The 16,796-nt window shown below is 41.6% G+C and overlaps 1 protein-coding gene across 1 annotated transcript; it reads right to left on the bottom strand.

The window, feature by feature from the left end:
• Positions 1 to 6,960: 6,960 nt before the first annotated feature.
• Positions 6,961 to 9,984, bottom strand: LOC133132534 (zinc finger and BTB domain-containing protein 3-like). The gene is made up of 2 exons (XM_061248004.1): positions 9,897 to 9,984; positions 6,961 to 9,111 (listed from the first exon to the last, which is right to left on the bottom strand). Exon 2 carries the CDS (start codon positions 8,743 to 8,745, stop codon positions 6,961 to 6,963), a length of 1,785 nt encoding a protein of 594 aa, XP_061103988.1. The 5' UTR covers positions 8,746 to 9,111; positions 9,897 to 9,984.
• Positions 9,985 to 16,796: the final 6,812 nt, after the last annotated feature.

Raw genomic sequence — 16,796 nt, 5'->3', positions numbered from 1 at the left:
CCTTCAATATACACTCAATAACCCATAATAACATAACATTATAACAGTATGTAACCCATAATAACAAAAACGTGAACAGTGGCCCAGCCAAAGCCCAGAATTAAACACCATAGAACATCTGTGGAGAGACCTGAAGATGGCAGTTCACAGAAGCTTCCCATAATCCCATCAATCTGATAGAGTTTGAGAAGATCTGCCAAGAAGAACGGGATAAACTGGCCAAATTCAGGTATAATCCTGTATTTGAATTATATGGCAATATATATCCTTTCCTGTGTGGGATTTATAGTGCTATTTTATGTTAACATTTTGCTTGTCATAGATTTATATCTAATGTATTGTTTCCCTCCATTTTTTGTTTTAAAACTGCTACAGTATATAAATACAAGTACATCATCATGAAAACCCATTGCGGTGGTGGTTGGCTGGCTATTGGCTAGCCGCCATGCTTTTACAGTTCGTATGTATTGCGATGGTGCCCCAGGTGGCCAACAATACTTCCCCTACCATTGGTTCCACCCTTTTCCACTGCTTTCCACCCTTTTCCACTACTGCAACAGACAAGTGCCTACAGCTGAAGGCTCATTAATGCCTTGATAAAAGGAGAGCTCATGTCTGAGGGATGCACAGGTAGAATCTACAGTGGTGTGAGCCTGGCTTTATAAAATAACCTGACCTGTTCTCTGGAGGATTATTCTGATGTGTGACCCTTGTAACTGAGCTATGTTTTACCTGTGCCTGTGACCCGACCATTCTTTTGTCTGTGTGACCCTTTGTACCGGTAAGCAACATAGCTGTCCGGACAGATAGAAAAGTTTCTGTGAGGTGTAGCTAAGACTCCAAGAGGAGTTAGGTTTGTTTTACGATTTTATGCCAGTTTCTTGTCCTTTGTTTTAAGGTCCCTCCTTAAAGGTACAGGACTCTATGTTATGCTTGAATAAAGCCTAGTGAAGTCACTGATCTTGCTGTGTCATTATCATATTCTTCCACTTTACGTACAGGCACAGGGGGCCTGACAATCATTGGGTTACAAGGGGTGGAGAATGCAGGCAGCGCCCCCTACTGGATAGTTACAGTATTGTGTAAAAAAGAACTGTTGAACTGTGAACCAGTTGGTACAAGTATTGCTGTCTCCTCAGAAAATAAACTGGGAACTGCTGGAGGAACAACGCAAAATGCCCTCATCAAAATCCAGATCAAGGATCAAAACCCTGGCAGCAGCTAGTGCTAAGAGTGGCTCAGCTGGGGCTCACCCCAGCCCCCTTCTGCCAAAGATGAGTGAGTTCCATGAGCAGTCATGTTCCCAGCTGGCTAGCTATGGCTGCACCTCTGAAACCCGGACTCAGAAGTTTCAAAATTGGACTTTTAACCCAGCAGATCCAGCCAGGCCCCAAATGTTTGAGCTGCTTTGGATTGCCAAAGCCTGGCTGATGCCAGACAAGCAGGGTCCATCTATATTGGAGAGGGTTGTCTTGGATCAGTTCCTGTGAGCTGTACCCACTGACGTGAAAAGGACGGCCAGTCAAGGGAACCCGAAAACCATGGATCAACTGGTGGAATTGGTGGGAAATCTGTTGTGTGCATCCAGGATTGAATGCCCCCTGGTGACGCCAGAAAGGAAATATTCCCATCAACACAAGAACAGGAACCTCCTCCAAGAAGAGAGGGAAAGTTTCTGATGGGGAGAAGACCTCATTATGATGCTGAGAGGCGGCACTGTTATGTATGTGATGAGCCTTCTCAGCAGATGGAAAACATTGTCTCGCCTATAATCTGCTTGCTTCCTGCAGGACATAGTACGGAGTCCCTCCCTTGATGCAACCACTATGAGTTGGGGGAAAAGACACCCAGGCCTTGTTGGACTCGTAGGGAGTATAGTAAGACTGATACACCCAAGCTTCACCCGGGTAAGGCCGTACAGTTCGAGTGAGACAACCCCGAGGAATGGTTTACCTGGGAAAGGAAGCATGGGAAGAACAACCCAGTCCACACCACAGCCTCATCGAGCATGTGAGTGAAATGTGTGACTGAATGGCAGCAGTTTGGCCTTAGGTCCGAGAGCACATAGCCTGTGACCAAGAAGATCAATGTCAGGTGTAATTACAAAGCCTGACCCATTTTAAAAAAAACCTGGAGATAGGGTATTAGCCCTGGTGCCCACTGCAGAATGCAAGTTCAACCTGGAATGACCTTTAAGAAGTGTCTGAGAAGTTGAGTGAGGTCACATACTGTACATGGTAAAACAGCCTGGGTGGCGAAAACCCCTTCAGGTATACCATGTGAACCTACTAAAAAAATGCTCATGAGGCAATGTTTACCTGTGGTACCCCAACCTCTGTTCCAGAGTCTTCCAGGTGTGAACCCAATTGTGGAGAGGAATTGACCATGGTACAACACCAGGACCTACGGGAACTGGTAGCCCAGAACAAGGATGTCTTCTCGGACCAGCCAGGGTGCACCCAGGTGACTCATGTCAGCACTGAACCTGGGAAAAAGGTAAAACTCTGTCCATACTGAGTGCCAGCCCGGTAAGCTGCTATACAGAAAGAGGTTGAGAATATGCTGGAAATAGAGGTGATTGAGGAGTCCTGGAGTGAGTAGTCTAGCCCTATTGTCCTGGCCCCCAAACTGAATGGCAGTAGGTTTTGCAATAATTCTAAAAAACTACATGAAAATGTGATTCTTATCCTATGCCCTAGACACACTCATAGAGTGGTTGAGTGAGCCTTGATACATTAGTACTCTGGATCTGAAAAAAGGGTACTGGCAGCTCCCACTAGCACCATGAACCTGGGAGAAGACTGCCTTCTCCACACCCACTGGCTTGTGCCATTACACTGTTCTTCCCATCAGCCTACATGGGACCCCCGCCACCTTCCAGGGGTTAATGGACCGGGCCCTACATATACATTGTGAATATGCAGCGACCTACCCCCATGATGTAATTATCCATAGCAGTAGTCGGGATGACCATCTGTGTAGACTCAAAGTAGTCTTAGGGACATTGGGGGAGGCATGGCCTAACTACGAACCCTAGGAAGTGTAAGGTGGGACTGGAGGAAGCGGAATACTTAGGATTCACCATTGTAAGGGGAAACGTAAAACCTCAGAACAGGAAGGTTGAAGCTATACGTAACTTGCCCCAACCCACAAAGCAAAAGCACCAAAAAGCAAGTTAGAATATTACTAGTGTCACTTAATTAATTTTTCCAAATTTTGCTTCAGTTGCTTCCCCCCTCACAGACCTGACAAAGAAAAGCGGCCTAAGTATGGAGGTGGATTCAGCTTTTAACCAGTTGAAGGAAGCCCTATGGGATGGTTCTACAGACAGATACATCAGACATGGTGATAGGTGCAGTAGGGCAGGCTATTTTATAAAAAGAGCAGATAGCCCATGCTTTGGCCAGTTTCAAAAACCCTGTATTATTTTAATGCTGCATCTTTGCATTTGAAGAAATGAGCACAATGGCTCAAGGAATCAAACCGCCTTGTCTGTCCTTCCCTGAAATAGCTTTATAAAGCTGAAATATTTTTTAATGAGGAAATAATTTCTTGCCTCATGGCATATGACACTAAACTTATACTTTATCCTAAAAAATAATATCAGTTCAGTCCAGTGGAATCCCTCTCCTTTTTTTTGTTTCTGTGTATTAAGCATATCAACAGGATAACTCGGTAACATTTGTTCTGTAATCAATCCAATCGTTATTATATTTTCTATTTATCATGTATTATTTATTTGATGCCAACAGAAATGGTGAATGTACATATGTATAATAATGCACACATCCACATGTAGTACAAACATGATGTGAAATTAAAACATCTGTAATTATACTTTTTTATTAGGTTTACCATTCACTAAAGCACAATTATCAAAGAAAATTTAATGTCTAAAGAATACACTCTCAAAAGACATGTCATTTTACACACCTCCATGTCTAGTTAAAGACAACACAGTTTATGTTAAAACAGTCTCCTTTTGTACCATCCATCATCTAACCTACTTATTCCTGGTCAGGGTCAAGGGGGACTGGGGCATATCCCAGCATGCATTGGGCAAGAAGCAGGAATACACTCTGGACATGTTGCCAATCCATCACAGACACACATTCACTCACACACTCATACCTACATGCAATTTAGACTCTGCAATTTGTTAAATTAACCTACCCTGCATGCCTTTGGAAATTGGTGGAAACCCACACAGATACAGGGAGACCTTGCAAACTGAATTTCCCTGGCTGGGATTTTAACACGGGACCTTCTTGCTGTGAGGCAAGTGCTACCCACTGTCCACACACTTTTCACTGTGCAACAATGCTGTGGCCACCTTTTGTTTGTAACTGTGTTGAAAGTAACACAAGAGTAGTAGCACAAAAGTGTTAACACATCCTTTTTGAGAGTGTATCAAGACAAGTTAAAATAAGGTGACCTCATATCACTGGTTTTACATCCCACCCTTTTCATCAAATCTAGGCCGGTAAAATATTTGCATCATACAGAAAACACACATTTCGTATTAATAACTCTAAAGCATGAGTAGACCATGTAGAAATTACAGCACTTTTTATACATAGTCCCCCAATTTCATGGCACCATAATGTTTGGGACAAGGTGTTTCTACATAGCCAGGTGTGTTCAATTGCTTCATTTGTTCAGGAAAATACAAAATCATTCAGTATCTAGTCTTGATTCTTGGCTTTTGATTGCCTTTGGAGTCTCTAATTGGCAACATGGGGATCAGAGTTGTGCTACTGAAAGTTAATGAAGCTTTACACAAGGCTTTATAAATAGAAAAACAGTCAAAGACCAAACCTTAGGCATACCAATATCAACTGTTTGGAACACGATTAAGAAGTAAGAGAGCACCGGTGAGCTCAGTAGTCACAAAAGGCCTGATAGGCTAAGAAAGACCTTTCCAGTTGATGACTGAAGAAAAAACCACAAACACGCATCCAACAAATTAGAAACACTCTTCAGGAGGCAGGGATATGTCAGTGACTATGTCTGCAGAAGATTTCACAAACAGAACAGAGGCTACACTGCAAAATGCCAAACATTAGTTAGCCGCAAACACAGGATGGCCAAATTTCAGTTTGCTAAGTACCTAAAAGAGTACATGCAGAGTTCTTGAAAAAGGTCTTGTGGAGAGATGAGACCAAGATTCACTTGGTATCAGAGTGATTGCTAGAGCTAAGTGTGGAAGCCCAGGATCCAAAGAGCACCCCCCCATCTGTGAAACATGGCACTGGAGCTGTTATGGTATGGATATGCATGGCTGCCACAGATATTATCTCACTTGTCTTCACTGATGATGTAACTGCTGATAGCAACAGAATTAATTCTGAAGTGTAAAAAAGCATCTTATGTGCTGAAGTTCAACCAAAGGCCTCCAAACATGGTGCTGTATCCTACAGCAAGACAATGATCCCTAACATACTGCGAAAGCAAGTCAGGGGTTTCACAAAGCTAAATTTTCGATTGGCCAAGTCATTTACCTGATCTAAATCCCATTGAAATGTGTTTCATAAGTTGAAGATGCAACTAGCTCCCAAATCAAGCAGAAGATGGCTGCAGTGCAGGCCTGTCACAGCATCATCAGAGTCAATACTCAGCTGATGTCTATGGGGCATAGACTTCAAATAGTCATTGCATGCAGATAATATGCAACAATGTACTAAATATGACTACTTTCATTAACATAACAATCATAGCCATCAGACATACCCTACTTCTGCCGAATGGCTGAAGCTATGCAAGCGTGGGCTTGGTTCTTACGTGAATGGGAGACCACCTGGGAAAACTAAGTTGCTGCTGGAAGTGGTGTTGGTGAGCCAGTAAGGGGCAATCTTGCCTCTGTTAAAATAAAGCCCAGTGCAGTGATGGGGACAGAAGCATTACGGTAGGAGATGCCATCTTTCAGATAAGATGATAAACTGAGGTCCTGATTCACTGTGGTCATTAAAGATCCCATGACACTCATTGCAAGGTGTTCCCTGGTGTCCTGGCTAAATTGCTAACCTGGCTCTCACATCCTGCCACCTACAGTAATCACCCCCGATTTAATTGGTTAAAGGTTTCCACCTCAATTGATGTGTGGTGAGTGTCCTGGTGCAAAATGGCTGCTATATATCACCCAGGTAGTGATACACATTCGTGGCGGCTGAGCTGAATTTCCCTCTGATCATTGTACATGCTTTGGTGTGAAAACAACACTACATAAATGCATGGAATTATAATTATAATTATTAATTATACATTAATATGTCCCAAACAATGGGGGGGGGGGTTCTATAAAACCAAAGTGTATGTATAAGTGCACTTTAATCACATGTAAATTGTTTGATTACAAATCTAAAATTGTGCAGAACAGAGCCAGGTCAAGAAAAAATATATTTGTCCCAAACAGTATGAAGCTCACTGTATTTCTGTAGATTTCAGCTCTGGGCCACTTATAAAATGTAAGCAGGTTGGTTGTTGTTTCCTGGGCAATAATTTAGGGATCTAAAGCAATGGAATTTGTTCTCTTACTGTACCTCCTTCATTTTCAGTAAGTTATATTGTGCTTAACAATTGTTTTAAAAATGTAGCATAAGCAGTTTCAATCTGTTTTACTTTCAATAATGGAAAAATACAGCTGCTTGATCATTTTGATCAAATGCTACCCACAGAATTGGTTCACTGTACATGGCCACTTTGTGTCTAATGCTGTACATGCAAGACTACATTTGTTCAAGCTCCAGTCACAAGCAACAAAAGCTTAATAGAGTTACATTTTAAACCCCTAATGTAGTTTTTAACAGTTTGTATTTGGGAGACACACTAGTATGCAGGTAACATAATGGAACTAGAAGAATGGCAACTTTCACAAAACACTCTCGACAGGCCTTCCTTTTTTCATCCCTTTCCTTCCTTTGCAACACATTTATGTCAGAGATGGGCTCCATAATTACTCCCCTAGCTTTGTGGGGGTGGCTCAGTATCTGGCTTGCTTTGTTTGGCAGGAAGGCTGTGGTCGTGGGCTTTGCGAATGTGCCGGTACAGGTCCCCGGACTGAGTGTAGCTGCGGTAGCAGTAACGACACTCATAGGGTCGCTCCCGCGTGTGGACAATAGCGTGACGCCTCAGGGTGTAGGCGCAGGAAAAGGTCTTCCCACAGGTGCCACAGGTGGGGACATCTTCCACATAGGAGCCGAGAGAGTCCTGGAAGTCCTGGAGATATATAGGCTGTTGGTGCGACTCCTGTGGGGGAACGTGGTGAGAGGTAGATGTGAACAGGCTTGGGGGGAAAGTTGGAGAAGTGGAGGCAGATGTGGTGGGAGTTGCGCCCTGGGGAGAAAGTGGGAAGGGGAGCACCTCCTGATGGTGTGACAGATGGAGTTGGTGGGGATGCAGAAACTGCGAGCTGTTCAGATCTTCATCTCGGTCTTTGTCGTCAAACTCAACACTTTCCCCTCTTTCACTCTCTTGGTCTCCCTCTCCGACTAACATCCCTTCCATGTCATCCAGCTCTTCATCAGAAATGATGATGGCCTCGACCTTCACCTTCACCCCATTGTCATTCTCTTCTTCTCCCTCGGTTCCTTTCCAAATCGCTGATTCCCCTGTGAAATTATGTGGATCTATATTTTCTACAGGACTCTTTGCCTCTTTCTCTACTCCTAAAACAAACTCCTCAGGCTGCACCTGGTTTGGGGTGTGAGGCTTGGGGGACAAGGGCAAAGGCTGAGGGTGGGGTAGAGGGCTATTGGGCCTGTGGGTGGGCGGCTGAACGAGAATAGTTTCAGGAGTCTGAGCTGGCAGAGTGCCTTGAGTTAGCATCATGGCATCCTCACTGGAAATCACCAAGCTGGCCTGAACTGGGCTGGTACAACTACTTTTTCTTGTGTTTGTTAATGAGATGGAGGTAATTGTCATTGTTTTTGTCTCAGAATTTGAGATAGGGCTTAACAATCTTCCAAAGGAGGTTGAGGAAGAAGAGGATGAGGGGTGGTTATTGGAGACCACTTCTGTGGAACTGCAAGGACTACCCAAGGTAGATTCCCCCTGGCTGTGAGGTCTCGGATGGACTACAACATAACCATCCATCCCTGGTTGGGTGGTGTCAGCCACATCAGCACTGGCGGACCCAGAGAATCTATCAGGGTAGGAGTTAGCGAGCTCGTCTTGCTGTTGTCTTGCCTTTTCTGGAGGGGCGAACTGATGAAGGTGAGAATACTGGATTGTGGGTGTTTTTGCAGCTCCTGCCGTAGCTTCAATCCCATCTCGCCCAGAGTCCTCCCCCACCCCTCTGAGCAGCACCCCTATTCCACAACCGCCATCTCCCACCATCATGCACTCTTCCTCTGCTTTGGTACTATCTGCCTCAGCCAATCCCCGTCCTTGGAGCCTCTTTTTACACACCCTCACAATGTCGTTCATGTGTAAGAAGCTTGCAGCAGCCAGCACGTCCTCTGGCGGGGGCTGGGCGACAAGCCTAAGAGTCCCCTCATACATAAAGTCCAAGAGCAGCCCGAAGGCCATTGGCGTCACAATTTCCCCGTTTATGGTAACAGTCTCGGTCTTACCCAGTGGTTGCTCAGAGAAGAACATGTGAAAGAAGGGGGAGCAGGAAGCCAGGATGGCGCGGTGGGCCAGAAAACGGCTGGACCCAACCTGCACGGTGCAGTCGCAGAGGAACCCCTGTAGGCGCTGGGCCCGCAAACTAGTCAGGAGCTGCCGACTATGCTGAGGGAACTCCATTGCCTCACAAGGACAGTGAGGTAGCGAACACACTGAATTCAGGAGGAAAGATATAATAAGAGAAGTGAATGTTGATTAGAAGGGATTGGTAGCAGACAGGATAGTGGGTAAAAAGTAATAGAGATAGGGGGAAGGTGGCAGCATGTAAGCTGAAAGGGACAGATAGATCAGAAAGGCAGGAGGTTCAAGTGGAAAGTAGCATCATAGGAGAGACATTGTCCTGTGCAGGAGACACAGCCTCAAATGATTCTTTCTGTTTCCAAGGAAACTGTGTTGCTTTTTGTGGCTTTTTTGTAAGGGCTTAGAAAACTGCTAGGTATGTCTCCTCATTCCTCTCTCTCATTGCAGGAAGGTTGAGGTATAAACCTGAAAAATAAACAAATTAAAAGCCTAATTATTTTAGCACCATGTAACTGAGTAAGAAGAAAAATTCAAAAAGAGGCAAAACCCTCATAATTTCTTGAACCCAGCCTTATAAAACTTCCCCTGCTTTATAGATTATAAAATGATTTTAGCATTTCCTCTCCTTGTTTTAAATGATTTGGTTTTTTTAAATTTTCACCTGAAATGATAACAAATAAATTTTTCAGAGATATTTTGGAATAATCTTGTAGAATAACCAAATTGATAGTGTGTGCATAACCAAATGTTCTTGCTTTAGCAGTATTACACAATCAGTTAAATAACCGAATAGCTCATTGGTTCATTGAGAATCAGTATTGTAAATATCTGAAAGTACATTAGCACAAATAGAAACGTTTGTCAGTCAGGTAAGACTCTTGCCTGCTGGAATTGGTTATTGTCCACCGGGAAAACCTATTTTGTGAACAAGCTACTGTTAAGCTTAATCTTCGGACAATTGCATATCACTAAGAATGCAGAGCATGGGCCATGCAGCAGCTAGACGGGAAATTGCTTGACCCTAGCTGCCAGCCCTAGCAGGTAGCTATTCTAAACGATACCTGTGTACACAGGCATGCAGCTCCATCAAATGCTGCTTGCAGCTAAGCACAAACCTTTCGTCATTATTTCCGAAACGGGCTCTCGTGAGCACAAACCGGAAAAGAGCTCGATGAGTCGCAATACAACGACTTCGCCATTATGCGATTTAAGTTAATAATGTGTCAAATGGAATTGTCAAGATCACTCACCGCTTGGACACTATTGCAGTGTTAGCCGTTTTATCTGCTTCTTCCGTGAAAATATGGCATGATCCCCATCGGTTCTAAAACGCCGCTCTGATTGGCTCGGCCGTCGCTTGTACAGGGAACTGTTTGCCTATGAATTCTGATGTCACTATTCTAAGCAATTTCTGCAAAATAACAATAAGAATGAATTTATTCCAGCAAGAAAATCCGCGCTCACCACGATACGACACCACTGCATACATAGACATTATTATGTTACAAGGGGCTGCATAGTTCGACAGCTACAAAAGTCTTATTTGCGTGGCACTGTGCTCACAATATTTACTTCTTTTTTTTTTAAATCACGTAGCTTGTTTCCATAAAGGGTGGAATACGGAGACTGCAAAAAAATAATAAGACTAAATCTGTAGATTAATGTCGCATATAATTTATAGGCTTCGCTTTTGTATTTTTAATAATCGGACGATCTCTTAAAATATAGTGGAGACCGGGAAGAACTAAACACTTTTAGGTTTTCGCTTAATGAAAAAATATATACACGCATTAGAGCAAATATTTTTCATCCAGAAAGAAGATACATGTCTTTGCTATGACTATGAACATTCCTGGCGTTTAGGCCTACAGTTCAGTCGTAAGTAGCGAAAGTGAATCTGTTCCAATATGCCCATCCACTACGGGGCAAGTTTAAACAGCTCTGGGGTAAGTTAATGCAGCGTCCGAAATATCGGAAAACAAATGCTTTGTTTTAACACAAGTCAAAGATTGATGGCAGCCCAGCCTCCAAGGCATGGGTGTCTCGCAAATATAGAGCCAGGAACTTTAGCCTTTATGTGTAAAGGTGCATTGCTATGTGTCTATTAGTATCCGGTCCGAGGGGTAGGTAGAACGCTCAATTTCAAGTTTGTTTGTTTGTTTGTTTCCATACACGGCTTAGTAGTTAGACAAAACGCTACCTGGCTTATTTCAAGGTTCTCATGAGTCTGTCAACTTCTTGTAAATGTGTGTAAGCCTTAATTTGTAATGTGTTAAAATTTTAGGTGAAGTATTTAACGATAAACGTTGAGCAAAATAATATACTATTTTAGTCGTTTCTGTAGCGCCGCAGAAATTGGTGCTATCCGTGGTGCTGAGTAACGTTGCGCAGAGTGAGGTTGAATACAGTTGCAAATCAAAGACCATAACCACGTCAATCACTGAACAGTCTTACTGTAATTTATTGCCCATAGATTCTTACAGACACGTTGCATAGACACATCAATAATATATAAGAGACAGCAACAACAGAACAACCGTATCTGGGATAAAGCAGGCATTTAAGCTGGTACTACCTTCAAGTTTTCAAAGTATCATCATGCACTAGCCATAACCAGACATCTACAGGAGGTGTATCTGGGCTAAGGTGCTGGGAGAAACTGTGGACCAAAATCAGATTAGTAGTATCCCAGCATGCAACACATAATTTAATCATTCTCCATCACATTGCAAACTGCCACTTACATGAGTGGAGCAACTTCATGTAGTGCCAAATTCAATTTCAGTGCAAAATTAATAGCTATTCTTTCTTGAATTTAAATACAGTATGTGCACATTCCATAATTTGTCTGTAAAACATTTGTTTAAACCTGATAAGGCTTCATTTTTATACTACTGTGATTGAATTGGAAAACTGTCTGGCAGTGTCATAAAAACACTGTGTGTGGACCACTAATGGATACATAATTGAATCTCTTCAGAGTAACTACATATTTTTCCCGTAATAACTGTTAGAGTGAATGTAAGAGAAGCAATACGTGCATCAGATATTTGACCTGAGCTACAGCTACATGACTGTGGGTGTGTCCACTCCCACACACACCAGGAAGATTACGCCATATTCATCATTGCACTTGTGAAGGTTACAACTATTAAGTGTTTTAGCAGTGAAAATGACAAATATATTACAAATTACATATATAATAATGTATATGACAATAATAACCAAAACAAGATATTTAGAATGTTACAAAAATTATTTGAATACGAAAACACATGAAAATGTACATTTAATAAAGGGAAAACAAGGAGCTGGGGAGAAGTTTATGAGAAGCGAATTGTTTTTGGATATAAAATAGCATGTTCTATATATAAAAACATGCTGTATACATAAAGGCCCCGTATGAATATGTAAATACGCAAACATACATTTTGCTAAGCTGGTATGTGAATTTAACATGACACAGTCTGATGGTACAATTTAACTGAGCTATGAGACTCTCAGCAATGGGGACTAAGGGGGAAAAGCTATACTTATACTGGAAAATAGACATGGTGAAGAGCTTTGTTGTCAAATGAAACATAAATGCTACAAAATAGAAATATGTATGTTTATGGGAGATCAAGTAAAGCTACAGAGATAGGCATTTGGATACATAACATTTACAGGGACAGCCTATTGTGTAGTGATTAAGGTATATGACAGGAACCCGGTGGTTGGAGGCTCAATCCCTGGTGTAGCCACAATAAAAGTTGTTCACCCCTTGAGCAAGGCCCTTAACCCCAGAGTGCTGCAGGGTAGATTGTCCCTGCTTAGTCTAATCAACTGTAAGTCGCTTTGGATAAAAGCGTGAGCTAAATGACATCTAATGTAATGTCATTTACTACTTGATGTCTTGTGAATGATATAGCACGCTTACTGTAGCTAAGTTAATATGAAGCAAGCATAACAGATGTTGAATTTGGTGAGATAGTAGCTTTAAAGCTAGTTACTGTGCAACTTGGATACTGAAAGTAATTTGTTTTGCTACATAGCAAACTAGCTAGCCAAATACTATTGCTAGAGAATTGTTCGGCTTGCATTATTAGTTGAGGTGACAACTGTTTCAACCATGAAAGCTTCATTGGATCCATGCAGGTGTTTCTTTAAATACGAGTTTATCCTTTGTTGCAAAGTTACAGTACATTATACACATTTTATTTGCCAGACGCTTTTATCCAAAGCAATGTAGCATAAGTGCATGAAGGTTACTGGAACAAACAAACACAAAGTACAAAGTACAATTATTTTTGTAGAAGATCAAGATACAACCTTGACATGAAACTGCTACTTGATTAGCGGTAGACCTACAGAGAAGTTTAGTGTTAATAATACTCAAGGTTGAGTCGGAAGAGATGTATCTTTAGACCATGACAGAAAATAGGCAGTGATGGAGCAGTTTGTAGAGGAATTCCACCACCAGGGAACTAGAGTGGAGAAGCTCCGCAGTCAGGACAAGTGTGAACCATTCACACAGACCATTCACAAGTTCTGGCACTACCAAACTGAACACAATGTATCATTGCTGTGTCTGAACAGAGATTGCTGGTATAGTGTTAAAATTATAAAAGTAAAAGTTAAAAGTTAAATTAAGCTTTTAACTTAACACGTAATTAATTTGATCTTACTACCCTTCACTGTACTGGAGGTTATAGGTTATAAGGTGACTTAAAAAAATACTTTCTACTACATACACTAAATAAACTCTGGATATTTAAAACTCCAGAAAGAAAGTTTCTCTTTACGAAAATATCTGCTAAATCCTTAAATATAATGTAAATATAAAGATAAATACACAGTCACTAACTTACATGGAAAAGAATGAGAGAAGAATGAACAGGCTATTGAAATTGGGAAGCATTTTTTGCTATTACTGATCCTTACTGTTACTGATTACTGTTGCAAAAAGCCCAATAATCTGGCACTTGCTAATGTGCAGTTAAAAAAGAATAATGCATTTTTGGATTATGTAGCTCACTAAAACAACTGCATGAAAATGTTCTAGGAGATTTCAGGAAGATTATACAGGTGAATTGCTGGGCCACTATTTCCACAGAATTGGCAACTGTTGACTGTTTTTGTCTGTTTTTGTCTGGCATGTGAAATATAGTGTGAGGTCATATTTCTCCCCATCCGCCTTATCTTTGCAAAAAGAAAATCTAGAAACAGTAAAATGTTTTGCTTTGTTTGTTAATTATGCTCCATGCTGAAACTTCAGTGTATATGTAATTACAATTTAGAACAGGAGCCATCCAGTGTAGCTACTGACACTACTTCAGCCATATACTGCATGTGGTCCCAAACCAATGGGAAAGTACACAGCACATTTCTGATAACAAGTCAAATATATAGTATATTGAACGGCTTTCAAATGATTGGTCCAATCACACTGAATGTCTAAGCTTTGGTGAACACAGTATAACACTATCATATTAAACAAAGAAAACCTGACAGCTCTGTATATCCTTAAAATGATTTAAGAAAAACTTATAACTAATCCCTGGTGGCTCTAATAATGTTACTTGTGGAATACCAGTGGCAGAAACATGTTTTCCTTTCATATACAGTGGGGTCCAAAGGAACACACTGAAAATCTGGGAGGTTCATGTAATACTGGAAATAAACAAAAAAATGAAACAAATTAAAGTTATTTCAAAGCTTTGCAAGAACTACTCAAAGACAAAAGAAGTACACGGAGTGCGGGACAATGCACAATCACCTGGCCTCAACCCCATTAAACATTTATGGGGGCACTTGAAGACAAAAACCAAGCATTCAGTAACATCAGAAGATGCTCTTTGGAACAGTGTCAAATAATTCTGGGAGAACATGAATCATCAGGTTTTGCATGCCAGCTTGAGTGCATATTGCCATTAAAGCATAAGGTGGACTACGAAATTCTGAAATGAATGTCATTTTTTCAGATTCAACTTTTCACTTAAATTGTTATGCTGCTAATATAATTAGTAATGAAAAAGTTTTTATTAAATTAGAAAAGCATTTTCAGACCTTTGGACCCCACCATATAAAGGCTCCTCTTACCTAACTACCCATGAGGTTGGCTCTGAGGCAGTAATTGCATAATGTAATACCCTGCTTCTGATATGTCATTGGCTCAAAAGTTTGTTATGATGTTATGATGATGTCATACAGTATAAACTGATCAAGGCTTCTTGACTCCTTCACTCAAGAGGTAAAGGAGTCATTGGCAAATGCAATAAAACTATGAACCTATTGTGGCTTCACATACAAGGGTGATACAACTAATGCATTCATACTGTGGTGAACAGTGTTTTCAGTTTAATGTTTTATTTTCTACTTTAGAGGCAGCTGTCTTATGGACTGTGTCACACACTCTCCGCATATTTTTTCATATTCTAGTTTCTATGACGTGCTGTGCAAGGTTCATCATAGTTCATGGAAATGCTGAGCTGATATGATGAGAAACTTGGCCAGCTTTGAATATACAGTAAAAGTTCAAAAAGCATATTTTTAATGTGTCTGAAATTAATATGACTAGAAATGCTTTTTAAGTCAGTTATCTTGTTTTGCCATCTTAAGTTAATGCATACATGAATGTATGATTTCAAGTCAGAATTAGGAGTGAAAGTTACATTAATAACATAAATGTTATATTCTGTGATATCTGTTGCTAGCATGTAGCTATGATGTAGGTAGTGGATGGCTTGGAAACAGTTTAGCTGTGTCTAGAGAGCTACTGACATTTTGTATATGCCATTGTTATGCACCTATGCAGACATTATGTGGCAATAAACAATGTTTTCTGAAGGGACGACTGTCACTGGGCATTGCTCCTGCCTCTCACAATTGGTAGCTTGTGGGCATGTTTTCTATTTTTCTTAAATCTATATCTATCATACATATTGGAAATCCGGACACAGCAATAATTAAGGAGTCCTCCTTGGCAGGGCTACAGTAGGGAAAGGGGCACAACTGGAGCTTTAGTCCATCGACATCGATAGGAAAACTGGAGCCAACTTCTCCTTACTGGTTTCATGGATTCCCATGGGAGCTGCTTGAAGCCAGTTCATGGAGGCTCCCATGTTTGACTATGGGGCCTTTTTGGGACCAGAACATGCGCACTGGGTAACAAGAAGGCCTGAATAGGAATTAAAAAATCTTACATCTTCCACGCAGCACCCTGGAGAGCAAGTAGTTCAGTGTAAATTTAAATTTAAAAGTACGAAATAGTGTAATTTTGGCAGGGTAAATAGCTTTGAACGGACTTCAATGGGGGAATTTGCCTTTTGGTGCTTTTTGGTAATACTAGAATTTCTGAGGGAATGTCAATCCCTGGTCCTCTGCTTTAATCTGATTGGTTATCACACCATGTTCTCTATCCTTGTGGTCACGCGTTGTCAGCTATCCCTACATGCCTTGAGGACCCAAAAAACATCTCTCATTGAAAATGAACGAGGGTAATGTCATCATTGCTTCTCGTCTGAGGATATATGGCTGTACCGTTGCCACCCCCTGCTGCTTCTCTCTCTCTCTCTCAGGTGACCTGCTGGCCTGTCTTTGCTTCACTCTCTCTCAGGTGACCTGCTGGCCTGTCTTTGCTTCACTCTCTCTCAGATGATCTGCTGGCCTGTCTGCCTCTCTCTCTCAGGTGACCTGCTGGCCTGTCTTTGCCTGTCTCTCTCAGGTGATCTGCAGGCTTATGGGAGGATGAAGGGGCCTGACCTGCTAAGCATCCAAAATGTCATTGTCCTGTTCAAGTGCTGGCAAAGGGCCCCTGCCACTCTGTGAAGCCCCCTGCACACTGTGGATTTATGAACTCATACATCACCTACCACAGTCTGGAAGCTAAAATATACAATACAATATGCACGATAAGGCATGGTTCCGTTGCGTTGGGTGATCGAGTTTGCCTTCCAGGTCGTTTGCGATCTCGTAAATAGATTGACGTTAAATCTATATTCAAGAATTAACTTTTCGTCTGACATGTAGTCTAGAGGATGTTCTCTAGCACGAAAGGGACATTTTCCTCCTACAATGGCTCAAAAATCTCACCCATTTCTTTGTTTACTGAGACTTAAGGTAATGTGTCGCTAACCTTAAATTCTACTTATGGAAGTTCTCGTTAAGGT

This window comes from Conger conger, chromosome 7, assembly GCF_963514075.1.
Source record: "Conger conger chromosome 7, fConCon1.1, whole genome shotgun sequence".
In the NCBI taxonomy this organism is placed as follows: Eukaryota; Metazoa; Chordata; class Actinopteri; order Anguilliformes; family Congridae; genus Conger; species Conger conger.
The sequence above is the reverse complement of the archived record's forward strand: the minus strand, read 5'-3'. Positions and strand labels throughout refer to the sequence as shown.

What these genes read in the sequence shown, in the direction of transcription:
- LOC133132534 (XM_061248004.1), bottom strand. Translation starts at nt 8,745, where the DNA reads ATGGAGTTCCCTCAGCATAGTCGGCAGCTCCTGACTAGTTTGCGGGCC.